General features: G+C 38.9%; 1 protein-coding gene across 2 annotated transcripts; it reads right to left on the minus strand.

The window, feature by feature from the left end:
- Positions 1 to 2,872: 2,872 nt before the first annotated feature.
- On the minus strand, positions 2,873 to 6,720 carry LOC121393828. Of its 2 annotated transcripts, XM_041563470.1 has the most exons (3): positions 5,629 to 6,720; positions 3,284 to 3,342; positions 2,873 to 3,016 (listed from the first exon to the last, which is right to left on the minus strand). In XM_041563470.1, exons 1-2 carry the CDS (start codon positions 6,549 to 6,551, stop codon positions 3,330 to 3,332), a joined length of 936 nt encoding a protein of 311 aa, XP_041419404.1. In that variant the 5' UTR covers positions 6,552 to 6,720; the 3' UTR covers positions 2,873 to 3,016; positions 3,284 to 3,329. The 2 variants fall into 2 exon arrangements, 1 of the variants encoding a protein (XP_041419404.1); XR_005961393.1 differs by having other exon boundaries at positions 3,284 to 6,713.
- Between the last annotated feature and the right edge of the window lie 7,677 nt (positions 6,721 to 14,397).

Here is a 14,397-nt window from a genome sequence, read left to right on the forward strand (position 1 = left end):
GGGCAGAGACACACATGAAGATTCTGGGAGATTTACTCACCTCTTCTTCGGGCGACTAATCTCCCGAAAAGCCTTCCTGCCGGCTCGAAACCGTCGACGGGATGGCACTCGGAGCTCTTCGTTTTCCGAAGTTGCCTGAAGTTTCCACATAAGGCAACTTCAGAAAACAAAGCGCTCCGAGTGCCCTCCCGCCAGCGATTTAGATTCTAGCAGGCGGGAAGGCAGTTTGGGGAGATAAGTGGCCTGAAGAATAGGTGATTTGTCGCCGGGCAACTAAATCTCCCCGAATCTTCACATGTGTCTCTGCCCTTAGTGGTATTTGAAGCCACAACTAAATTCACAAACTCTAAAATTACTAATGTCATGAGATTTATTACAAAATCCGAATAAAAAAGTAGGAATGGAAAATAACTCTGAACTCTGTGCTAAAAAATATGAATACATCGACAACCTCTAAATAATCTAGTTTTACGGATAATTCCTAGCGGAAAAAAAAGTACAAAAAACTCAAAAAGTCTGAATTGAATTAGAGCTGTCCAAAAAAGCTCCCATTGACTTCTATAGGACCTCGACCACTTTTACCTGGAGAAGTTTTGTATTGGAGGTTTTCGTAGTTTTTACCCTTAATAAATCTCAAATTTTTAGAGATTTGTGGAAAAAGATGAAATACGATTGTTAGTAAACTATAAACAAGCTGCTGTGTAGCCATGGGGGCAGGCATTCCTACACAGGATACACAGAAGATAACAGATAAATTCTGAATAATTTCATTGTATACTATAGAACGTATCTGTTATCTGAGGTGTATCCTGTGCCTTTTCTCCTCAGCTTTGAATGACTGCCCCCATGGCTACACAGCAGCTTGTTTATATAAACTATAGTAGTGTTTCTGAAGCAAATACACCAATTTTTCCAGTGCAGAGCAACAGTACATTATATTTTCATTCCTTTACACTTTCATTTTCTGGTATTACTGTTCCTTTAACTCCAAGAGAAATATATTTTTGAACTGCATAGATAACTGCTACATAAGGGATTTATACAGAACAATGGGGTTATTTCAGAATAGTAAGATGAAATCAACAAGTCACATAACATATTTAGGATCTATAAATAGTACAACAAAAGTTGTAAAGCAGCAATCTAGAAGTCAAAGATACAAAACGAGGAACTAATTGCTTCACTTGCAAAGAATGGTACCCCAAATAACTATACTATGTAGAAGAGTAAGAGTTTGTCCTCTGCTTATACGAGAAATCCCAATAAGGATTAACTCCTGCCATTGGCTTTCATGATATTTTTTTATATGTAATTACTATTGAAAGCAGTGTCTGCCAAGATGTTTATATTCTTTTCCGACTTCTAAATCATTGTTCGAGGAGTTAGAACCAGAGCATGAGAAAGTAATTAACAAACACGACTCTGCTTTCAATAGCAATTACATTTGCAAACGACTTTAAAACCATTAAACCTTTTAAATCAATGTATATTGCAAAGTTGTTTGTGTACATTTATTGTGCAAAAAACAGTTGTTGGATGGACTTCCACTTTCTGGTTTTCTAGCAAATAGAAGTGAAAGAAGAAATTCAGTCATTCAATCAATAGTTGGCTTATACACAGTCAGCCAAGACTCCTTTCAGCTGCTAAGTTTAGATTGCAAGCAAGTGGGAATATAAACAGTATTGGTCAGCAGAGAATAGCATCATTGCTTTGTTTCTTTATTTTCATCAAGTGGCAGCACAGTGTTGCAATGTTTGGCACTGGTGCTTGCAGCAATGGGGTTTTGGGTTTGGTTCAGAGCCAGGACACTACCTGTAGGAGGTTTATATGTTCTCCATGTGTCTGCATGGCAACAAAAAAAAGATATTATAAAAAATGATATTATTATTATAACAGAATTAACTGGTCAAATGTAAAAGTTATCCATGCATTCATTGTGATCCCTGTTCTGACAGCTGAAAATGTTGCTATTCCAGCCGACCACAAAGGATGTTTCTAGATCATGTCAGGAATACAAATAGCCACCCGCACACCCTTATTGTCTCCAAGTGCGATAAGCCCAATGCAAAATGATAGCTAGACATCCCAGAGGATTGAAGAAGCAGCTTTTAAGAGAGAGAAACTGCCCAGACCAACACCCCTTTCCAAAGGCATTGTTCCACCATTTAAAGGGACAGGTGTGGGGGTGCTACAACCACATGGAAGCCTGGCCTGCAGCATAGTACATTTTTATTTAGCCATGGAGTGCTCCCACAACCTTCCCTTTTTGAATTTTGTATTGCAGCAGATTTATTCTGTTCAAAAGTTTAATGCATTCAGTAGTTGTGGAACAAATCCAGGGCAGCAACTTGTCTGCAAAGTTCTTTATTGGGATAATGAGTTACACAACATGTTTCGGGCCCACGCCCTTTATCAAGTGTAAAAAGGAACAACCAAAAACAATCATTTATAATCTCATGTGACTACCAGCAGTGCAGTATGGGTAAAAGTTTTCCATTAACTATTTAGTGTTATACATCTTAAAGTGCATTGTGCAACTATAACTCCCATATGGCTGCACACAGTTCATCATGGATAAAACTTTTTCATTAACTATTTAGTGATATACATCTTAAAGTGCATTGTGCAACTATAACTCCCATATGGCTGCACACAGTTCATCATAGATAAAACTTTTTCATTAACTATTTAGTGATATACATCTTAAAATGCATTGTGCAATTATAACTCCCATATGGCTACACACAGTTCATCATAGATAAAACTTTTTTCATTAACTATCAGTGATATACATCTTAAAGTGCATAATAGAGATTTTACAAATTTATAAAAGCCTCTCACAAAGTGTAAAATTACAAAATATGATCTCTAATAAATATTGTAAAAACTTATTGTGACCCAATTCATCTAGCTATTAAAAGTGACACACATTATTTCATATAATACATGTTGAAATCCCACTGAAACATAATGTTAAAACCAGGTTACTGCTCAATCCGCCTAACCTGTAAAAGACCTGTAAAAACAAGGAAATTGCCATTAGCCTATCCAATTCACTTGAAATCTTTATGTTGTATCAATTTAGCACTTCTATTATATCAATTTAACAGTACCTTCTAATCTCGCAACGTATGTTGCTATTCTAAGACATTCTGTAATTATTTCCTATCACTGGCTTCTATGTATATATTATCTTTCTTAGCAACAAGGTTGCAATATTATAGTTACCAATTCAAAAATAAACGATATATATATATAAAGACTCCTGATTGAATGGACTCACCCATATGTAAATGCAGCAGGAGTTCCATGTCATTACAACTTGGAATCTAGTTATAATTCCTGGGAACAAAGGACGACAAGCCATTACTATTAAAGAAAACATGATAAATTGCACTGCTCATTTAACCCTTTCGGATAAGCACTATCCAAGCGCTTTATCCATCTGGCCTCCCTCTGCAATAGTATCAAGTTATGATCACCTCCTCTACTGGGTTTTGCTACTGTCTCTAACACTATCCACTTTAGCTGACATACATTATGTTTTACAGTATCAAAATGTCTGGCTACAGGAGTGTCAGTATAGGTATCATTTTTAAAATTGCGTATATTGCCTTTATGCTCTTTTATCCTAGTACTGACAGACCTTATTGTCTTCCCTACGTACATTTTCCCGCAGGGACATTTCAGAGCATAAATTACGTGGCTGGTTTTACATGTGGCGTATGACTTTAGTTTGATTACCTCACCTGTAATGGGATGATTTATACAAGGTCCTTTTATAATGGAATTGCAACAGTTGCAATTCATGCACGGGTATGTGCCTACTTTTGGTGTACCTTTAAACACAGTATTGCTATTATCCACTCTTGAAATGGCACATAATGTGTCTCTTATTGACTTACCCTTTTTATACGAGAACCGCGGGGGATTCGAAAAAACTTTTCCGAAGATAGCATCAGTTTGCAGAAGTGGCCAATATTGTTTCACTATCTTTTCTACCTTCTTACTCCTTTTGTCGTATGTACTTACGAAGGTTAATCTATCCGTCTCACCCTGCTTTTGTTTGGGCTGTAATAAAGCAGCACGGTCCATCCCTTTCACCTCTTCTACCACTGCTTTAAGTTTACCTTTGGGGTATCCCCTTTGCAGAAACCTTTCTGTCAGATCGCTACTTGCATGTTTATAACCCACTTCACTGGATGCTATCTTCTTGGCTCTCATAAATTGTCCCTTAGGGATCGCATCCAGTGTTCGTGGGTTATGGAAACTCTTACTGTGGAGGAGATTATTTCGGTCCATTGGTTTCCGATACAAATCTGTACATAGGCCCCCATTTTCTATTTTAATTTGTACATCCAAAAAACTAATAGTTTGGTTGGATGACTCACTGGTAAATTTGACTGTATTGTGGGCCTCATTTGCAGTATCCACCATATTATTAAATGCCTCTAACGGTCCATCCCAAAGGATCAGTATGTCATCCACATACCTATAGTAGCATCTAATATACTGCAAATATGGCTCTCTCAGAAATAATTTATTCTCCAAATCATATACAAATAAATTTGCAAGGGATGGGGCGACCGCTGAACCCATCGACGTCCCTTGTTTCTGCCAATAGAAAAGATCGTCAAATTTGAAATAATTCTTTTTTAATACAATTTCAAGGCAGTCAATTAAGAAATAAACATATGAGTTAGACAAATTAGTTTCCAAGAGAGCATCCTCCACACATTTAATCCCCTCATCTTGGGGTATTGAAGTAAAAAGGCTCTGTATGTCGATACTACAGAGCCAAATACCTGGGGATATATTATGAACCTTATCCAATTTTAACAATAACTCATTCGTATCTTTAAGGCATGTAGGCAAATTACAAACTAAACCTTGTAGATGTCGATCAACGAGTTTGGAGAGGGGTTCAAGTACTGACCCTATTCCGGACACTATGGGTCTTCCAGGTGGGTTCTCTAGTGTTTTGTGAATTTTTGGCAATATATACAGCATTGGTATTCTGGGAAAGTCTGTAATAAGATATTCCTTAGTGCTCTTATCTATTGTTCCTGCAGTATAAGCATCAAACACCATTGTATCAATTAACGTTTTAAGTTTAATTGTTGGATCGCTTTCAATTAGGGAATAGTGCCCGGGGGTCTCCAATTGTCTCATAACCTCTGTTCTATATGCAGATATATCCATTATGACCACCGCTCCCCCCTTATCCGCCTTTTTTATTACAATATCTTTATTGTTTTTAAGGGTGGTTAATGCTTTCCTTTCTTCATAATTAAGATTATTGCGGACCCCACTATTGTTACCCCACACTTTTTTCACCTCCTCAGTGACCACCTGTGTAAACATTTCGAGGGCCCCACATGTTACATCAGGGATAAATGTACTTTTCTTTTTCAAAATCGGCAATTTCAAATCAGGCATAGCAGTGTTAGGTTTTACCCCTGAAAAATTCATTTTAAGTTTAGCAGAGCGAATAAACTTATAAAAGTCCACCTCCCAATCGAAAAGGTCTATAGAATAACTAGGTACAAAGCCTAGGCCTTTATTAAGGACTTTAAGTTCAGTCTCAGTAAGTGTAACAGAGGATAAATTAACCACAAGTTGATTTACCTCCTCTGGTTGTTGCTGTTGTTTCGATACCGCTGAGGATAGGCGTCTCTCTCTATCGGGTAGCGTGGATTTTTCTTCCCTATTGCTCCAGGCCCTTCCTTTGGGCGTGCGCCTAAAAAATAATGGTCAGCTTTGCTGGGAATCGATTCCTCGTCCTCAGTGCTTGTATATGCCGAGGAATCTAAAGTTAAAGAGTTGTAATACTGCTTAGATGTATAACGAGGTAGTCTGGAATTCCCTCCATAGCGTTCCCTAAGGTCTCTCTGCCAGTTAAGTTTCCTCGGCTCTTCCACACTTCTTTGGTAGTTTCCTGTTTGTAGGGGCGGGGCTTCCACTCTTCTGTTTAGGCGGTCCCTGTTACGCTCCTCTTTCCAGGAATAAACACGACCGCTATCATAATCATTGCGGTCTCGTAAGAACTTACGCCTTTTTCTCTCTGTTATCTCCGTCTGTAACTTGGTCAGAGTATCAGCGTGATCTGCCATAGCAGCATCAACTCTCGTTGCTCCCAGCTTGTCAATCACTTCAGCTTTAACTCTCAGAGACTCCTCTGTTAACTCTTTCACCTCCACATCTAGGCATTCAATTGTAAGCACCATAAAGTCAATAGAACATTTATTGCTGATTTCTTGCCACCTTGTATTCATCAGTGGGATAGTAGTGCACAGGTTTGGTTTATTAACCACTCGCAACCCTCTTGGTATAATATTCGAGCGGACATATTCAGCCAAAGTTGACCGGTGCAGTTTTAGATTTAAAATCCTTTTCTCCAGGAGCAATAGCTCCTCGATGGGTTCCCTCTTATTCGAGCTCCCCAAGTTTAAGGCTATGTTTTCACCTTGTCCCAAGATACGTTCGATTTCATGATTGCTATATGCAAACGTGGTGGTTGTTCCTTTATGCTCATTTCCCAGCTGTGACATCTTGTCACTGGTAAAGCCTTACTCTCATATACACAGTAAAAGATGCAAATATAGTATTCAGAGCAAGCTCACCGAATTTCTTTGTTGGCTTCTTCCACAGGTATTCTGTGTGTAATACCCAATAGTTCAATGCATTCAGTAGTTGTGGAACAAATCCAGGGCAGCAACTTGTCTGCAAAGTTCTTTATTGGGATAATGAGTTACACAACATGTTTCGGGCCCACGCCCTTTATCAAGTGTAAAAAGGAACAACCAAAAACAATCATTTATAATCTCATGTGACTACCAGCAGTGCAGTATGGGTAAAAGTTTTCCATTAACTATTTAGTGTTATACATCTTAAAGTGCATTGTGCAACTATAACTCCCATATGGCTGCACACAGTTCATCATGGATAAAACTTTTTCATTAACTATTTAGTGATATACATCTTAAAGTGCATTGTGCAACTATAACTCCCATATGGCTGCACACAGTTCATCATAGATAAAACTTTTTCATTAACTATTTAGTGATATACATCTTAAAATGCATTGTGCAATTATAACTCCCATATGGCTACACACAGTTCATCATAGATAAAACTTTTTTCATTAACTATCAGTGATATACATCTTAAAGTGCATAATAGAGATTTTACAAATTTATAAAAGCCTCTCACAAAGTGTAAAATTACAAAATATGATCTCTAATAAATATTGTAAAAACTTATTGTGACCCAATTCATCTAGCTATTAAAAGTGACACACATTATTTCATATAATACATGTTGAAATCCCACTGAAACATAATGTTAAAACCAGGTTACTGCTCAAAAGTTTAGCAGCTATGCTGCAGGCCAGGCTTCCATGTGGTTGCAGCACCCCCACACCCATACCTTTTCTCTCTCTTAAAAGCTTAAATGCTGGGGAGGACTAAGCCCTATGATTGAAACCAATGCCCAGGTCGGGAGACCTGTATTTCAGGTAATGCTCTTATGCCGGGAGGCTTTAGCATTTGATAATATGACCAGAGGTAAATAGTAAGGGACCGCCATATGGGTTTTACCTTGACGTGGTATGGTGGCTTGTCAATCTTATGATCATAATTTTGTAACTAAAAACCCCCTGTCTTTGTAAATACATGCATCTGCATAGATTACTGATATGACAGGGGACCAGGGAATGTGCACTGATCAATTTCTCTTCTTTTTCTCTATGTCTGTTTTTTACACAACACACTTTGAGTTTGGTGGCTGTTTTGCCTGCATGGGTTTAAATTACATGTAAACCCTCCCACGCAAGAATTGAATCACTGAAGAGCCTCTTTAAAATCTCTAAATACCTGCCACTCTGGTTGTTCAAAGGTTAACAGTAAAGGCTGCGGCACCCCCTTAATCACATAGGATTCCGTCTACTCCTCTAACCCACTCAGCCCCCTCCCTCAGGAATTTCCTTTGGCTGTTGGCTCATAAACATGCTCAGTTCTTCACAACTCAGATTAATAAACACACCCTTCAGCCAATGGAGAGATGGCATTGCTGGGTCCTATAGAAACTCTGCTCTAGCTGTCTGCTCCTATTTTTAAATCCGAACCCCCTCCCCTGAGCTTGGCTTAACCATTACAGTGCTCAATCCAAGCAGGACTTGTCATCATAGTAAATTATGCCTGTGTTAGCCTGCCTTCTTCAATTGCATGCACTTTACATCACATACTGTATGTGCTGTTGACAGATATAAATGCACTGATGATGTGTCAGAGGGGAAATGGCCCCTGGTGAAAGGTGCTGTTTGTTTTAGAAAAATGTGATGGCGCTGGCAAATGGAGGGGATGTGTGCAGTAAAAATAATGCCATTTTGGTGGGGGAGATGTGCCCAACTTATATACACACTAGGAAAATGTAGGCTTTACTTGCCCTTTCCTATCCAGGACAATTCCGTACTGTACAGTGGAACTGAAGAGGCCGCTCAGATGAGCGATGAAACATTCTTAAGAAAACTCAGCAAGTTCAGTTGTTTAGACGTATCACTACTGGATACTGATTTATTTTGTGGTTATTGGTTACACTATTAGCAGCGGGTGTATTTTCTGGTGGTAATTGGTTACACCATTGGCAGGGGTGAATTTTATGAAAAGATGGTTTTGTTCTCTGTCACCCATTGGCTTGTTATTATACTTCGGGAAACAATCATAGCTGAAAGGAAGGTTTCAATAGGCATCAACTTTGAAGTGTCCTGCAAACATCACTATAAGGAGAAGAAGCTTCTTGGAAGAGAGCAGATTTATATTTAGAGGCAAACAGAAATTATTCTAAAGGAAAAGGAACTTTGGATTATGCCAAGAATACTATAATGAAGCTGACAACAAACGATCAGCAGATGTTTCTCAGCAAAAGCTGTTCGATAAAGAGAAATGTTCTGTTTGGTTATCTTTATTTCCCTATCAAGGGGGCATAGATCACCTTGGATGCAAAATACATTACACAGGCAATTCAGGGTATTTTTCTTAGTTTATTTTTTGAATTAGGAGTTAAATCATACATTATTTCCCTGGAGCAGTTTTGCTGACAGGAGCAATAGATCGTTTCAAGAAAGAATTGCATGGTTCTTTAGCAAAATACAAAGCATTTGGAATTATTTTCAGGGACTGATCTGACTGACATTTTGGTGTCATGAAGGGTTATTCCACTTTAGATGGAATTTAGAGACAGCTCTAGATGGATTTTTTTTGACAGAAGGCTAAATTGGAGTAATTTATTATATATATTATATTATATATATATATATAAGCTCAGAATTATGAGAAGGCCATCTCCTATAGACTCAATTTTAATCAAATAATTCTAATTTTTGAAAATCATTTCTTTTTTTCTGAAATAATAAATCAGTATCTTGTACTTGATCCAAACTAAGATATAATTAATCCTTATTGGAGGCAAAACCTTCCTATTGGGTTTATGTAATGTTTAAATTATTTTAAAGTTGACTTAACGAGATTCAAATTGCAGAAAGATCCCTTATATGGAATACCCCAGGTCCTAAGCATTCTAGATAATAGGTCCCATACCTGTACCTAATGGTACTTATGAAGCAATTTAATCCAACAATTTCAGGATTTTTTTGAAGAACAAAAATATTCAACCAAGACTATATTAACCAATACAAACACACTAAAACTGAATAGGTCTGTAGTTCTTACATTCTCTGCTGTGAGCTAAACAATATCACAATATAAAAGTTCATTTTTTTTCAGTTCTGCAAATCTTTGGCAGTCCCTTTCCCCTCCTGCTTGGTGTTTTTGTGAAACTGGCAGCCTATTTACTGATGCAAGGGATTCTCATGTATTCTGAGTTTAATGGGTAAATTATAACAACAGGGAAGGTATCACACCTGCACTTCATTATTCCTTAAGAAGCTTAAGTGGATTAAACTTTCTATATCAGTCACAGGGTAGTTTGCCAGATATCAGGATTTACTTGAGGGCTTAACCATTTTATTCAGGGTCTCTTCAATTATGCAACTTAACATGTTATTATATGGTAATAGAACAACAGTTCTCAAGCTTCCACCCTCCAAGATCCTGTTTTGTCAAAGGGAAGGCCATTGTCTTTATTATAGTTACTGATTCCATAAAAAAATCATAACCAGAAGAATTCTATAAAACAGGAGGTGCCAGAGAGGAGTAAACTTAGGGCTACTAGCCTGCAGACCATGAGGACTGCAAACCTCCAACTGTTTTATCAGTGCATTCTAGTACCGTATATAAGCTTGTGTTAGACTCCACTTCTGTGGAAATAAAGAAGAGGACTAGACAAGTGAACGGACAACATGCAGTCAAAGGAGCTCTCCATGCGGGTGAAACAAGCCATCCTTAAGCTGCAAAAACAGGGAAAAAAAAACCATCAGAGAAATTGCTACAATATTAGGAGTGGCAAAATCTACAGTTTGATACATCCTGATAAAGAAAGAAATCACTGGTGAACTCAGCAACGCAGAAAGACCTGGACGTCCACGGAAGACAACAGTGATGGATGATCTCAGAATCATTTCCATGGTGAAGAGAAACCCCTTCACAACAGCCAAACAAGTGAACAACTCCAGGAGGTAGGAGTAATGATATCCAAGTCTAAAGAGAAGACTGCATGAAAGTAAATACAGAGGGTGCACTGCAAGGTGCAAGCCACTCATAAGTCTCAAGAATAGAAAGGCTAGATTGGACTTTGCTAAAAACATCTAAAAAAAGCCAGCACAGTTCTGGAAAAACATTCTTTGGACAGATGAAACCAAGATCAATCTCTACCAAAATGATGGCAAGAAAAAAGTATGGCGAAGACGTGGAACAGTTCATGATCCAAAGCATACCACTTCTCTATAAAACATGTTGGAGGCAGTGTGATGGCTTGGGGTGTGCATGGTTGCCAGTGGCACTGGGACACTAGTGTTTATCCATGATGTGACACAGGACAGAAGCAGCCGAATTAATTCTGAGGTGTTCAGAGACACTGTCTGCTCAAATCCAGCTAAATGCAGTCAAGTTGCCAAAGCAACCTAGGAGTTTATAAAAAGCAAAGAAGTGGATGGAGTCACCTGATCAGAAAGGCCCACAAACAAACAGCAACTGAAAACCACTGCAGTAAAGGCCTGGCAGAGAATTAATAAGGAGGAAACCCAGAACTTGGTGATGTCCGTGAGTTCAAGACTTCAGGCTGTCACTGTGTAAGGCCCAAAGGCTTCAGGAGTAGTGAGGACCAGGGGAGGAGGTAGCAATGTCCAAGTTCGCAGTACAGATTAGGATGAGACGAGAGAATGGTCAACAGGCAACAAGGTCAGTCCAGGCAGAAGAGGTTCAAGGTCGAGGAATTCAGGCAAAAGGTCGGTACACAATAACAAAGATTCACAAGATCACACCCAGGAGTAGCAAGCTAAAACCTATAATTGGGCACTGATGGATTTCCAGAGCTCCTTAATATAGGCCTAGATTTGGCGCCAATTTTGGACGCATCGGCGTCATGACGTGTGCGCGGACGTGCTGGCATCAGCGACCGACGCGCTGACATGTGCGACCGACGCCGGCGCAAATTATTGACGCCGACGTCCGTTCCGTCACCGGCGACCAATCAGGGTGCGGGAAGAGGCCGGCATCATCCGGCTGCGTCCGTGAGGAACCAGGGAGCCACCATCCTGGACGCCATCTTGGCCACCATTTTGTTAACCGATCTCGGACTCCATTACACACTGCCAGCAAAGGGTTTTCAACCAAGTATTAGAAATTAACATTTTATGTTCAGTTTTATAATTTGTCCAATTTCTTTTGAGTCCCTGAAATGAAGTGATTGTGTTAAAAAAAGCCTTTAGTTCCTCATATTTTTATGCAATCTTTTTGTTCAACCCACTAAATTCAAGCTGCATTTAAGTTGTTTCATTTAAAATTCATTGTGGTAATGTACAGAACCAAAATTAGAAAAAAGTTGTCTCAGTCAAAAGATTTATGGGCCTAACTGTAGCTACCAAACACTGGAAAGAGATTCGTTTTACCTAGGAGAGGCTTCTACTAGTGGGAATCTGTTGCATGGACCAATGGTGATACTATTGACTTTGAGTATTCTCTAGGGCAGTGATCCCCAACCAGTAGCTTGTGAGCAACATGTTCCTCCCCAACCCCTTGGATGTTGCTCCCAGTGGCCTCAACGCAGGTGCTTATTTTTAAATTCCAGGCTTGGAGGCAAGATTTGGTTGTATAAAAAGCAGGTGTACTGCCAAACAGAGTCTCCTGTAGGCTGCTAGTCTATATAGGGGCTACCAATAGCCAATCACAGCACTTAGTTGGCACCACATCATCAACATTTTTCATGCTTGTGTTGTAACCCAAATCTTTTTACATCTGAATGTTGCTCAGGGGTGGAAAAGGTTGGGAATCCCGGCTCTAGGGTAAGCGTACACCTTGCTTACCTGGAACACATATGGAAAAAAAAAAGAGTATGACTGTGTTCACACTGTGTTCAGTACATGCCATGGTATTGTATTATGGCGTTGTATCAAAACAAGTCAAGTAATGGAAATCATTAAGGGTCACAGACCAAGAAACCAGATTAACCAGATTTCTTTGTGACAGTTCATTCCCCCCTACAAATCTCTGATTCGCATGCAATAATGTGCACCATGGGTAATTCCTTGCATCCAGGAGCATTATAGCATTATACTGTCTGCCAACGAATTGTAGGTTGTTCTCTAGCATTAATTCTTGCCACTTGGCATTGAGAAAAGTGCTCTTGCTACTTTCAAAGCCCACAGGCCAGCAGACACGAAGATTGATGTCCAGTATGATGCACTTTAATATTCACCGGGTGCTCTCTGTACAGCAGATTAGCCACAGAGCAACCTCAAATGTTTTATCAATAGAAAATGAACCAGTACAGATGTGCCCCATATTATTGAATTATTTATTGTTATGCTCAACCTTCCATTTTAATTGTGTTTGATTTCTAAAGCAATCTAACTGGAAAGCCTTGTCAGAAATAGCCAGCAAAGGGTAAGGTTAATAGAACATACCACTAATAATTTCTAACGTAAGTATCAGTTAATGGCAGCCTGATATCAAATTTCATTTAATACCCCATTTAGCTACATGGCTCCATCTGGTAGGCAATGTTACAAAGCATTAGGTAGACATTACACACAACATTAAACCATCAAGTAATAGGACCATGGTTTATTTTTGGCTCAGATGTGTAAGTGACTGTGAAAATGTGTGTCATTTTCATAAATATGAATGGCTGTTAATGTACAAAGCGCTAGTGTACATGGAGTAGCCAGAGACATTGTGCATCTGAATGGCTCTTTATATTTTTATGTGAACATATACAACAATAGATATCAATTTATTGAGGCCGATCTTTCCAAGTCTTTTGAATTAATGATGTTTTGTGTTTCCCAGTTGGATCTAATAGAATAGAGTAGATGATACGATGGGAAATGATGCTAGAAATCAGTCTAAAAAAATCAAGAATATTTGAGTACAAATATTGACTTCTTTTTGCTAAAAATATGTAATATCAGATAATTTAAGGCTAAGGTCACACAGATGTCTTTGTGTGCCAGCATGGCCCTAATTGTAGTGAGCAGGCAGGAGCCATTTTGTGGACACTCTTATGAAGACAAGCATCATTGAATCTTGTTTGTGCACCAGAATGGGGGACCTGATGTCCATCTCCATACACTGGCTACACAATTAAATGGTTAAGAGAATTGGAGGAATGTGGGGAGAGCAGTGACATTTAGGAAGTGCTGAATGGAAAGGGAAAGTAATTGCTTGCTCCGCCTCTATGCCTAAGGCATAGAGGAGGAGGAGGCAATAATTGATTGACAGCTAAGTTTCCAACAGCTATGAATGCTTTAATAAAAAAAAAAAATTGGAGCGACTTTCTCCCGTTTCGCTTTACAGGTAAATTTACGAATTTCCCGTGAAATTCGCAAGATTTGTGAAATGGCAAAAAATTCATCAAAAAATCGTGAAACTCGAAAATTGATGCCTGTGTCCATTTTTGGACGTGCGGCCAAAAAACTGCTTGCATCAATTTTGGCGCTGGCGTTAAAGTCAATGGGCGTCCAAATAGTGTTGTCGTGCAACTATTTTGATGTGAGAGACTTTACGGAGGCGCGTCCAAAATTTTTTGACCCCCGGCGGCGAAATAAGGAAATTATCCACGAATTCGTGACATGCAAATTTATTCTCCCATCACTAAAAAGGACTTTTATTATACAGCGTTTTATGTCTGAGTGACAGGTCCACTTTAATAATAAACCCAACTGGCTTGTTTTGTCTTCAGTAAGGATTATTATATCTTAGTATGGATCAAGTACAACGTTCT

The sequence above is a fragment of the Xenopus laevis genome, chromosome 5L, assembly GCF_017654675.1.
Source record: "Xenopus laevis strain J_2021 chromosome 5L, Xenopus_laevis_v10.1, whole genome shotgun sequence".
Lineage (NCBI taxonomy): Eukaryota > Metazoa > Chordata > Amphibia > Anura > Pipidae > Xenopus > Xenopus laevis.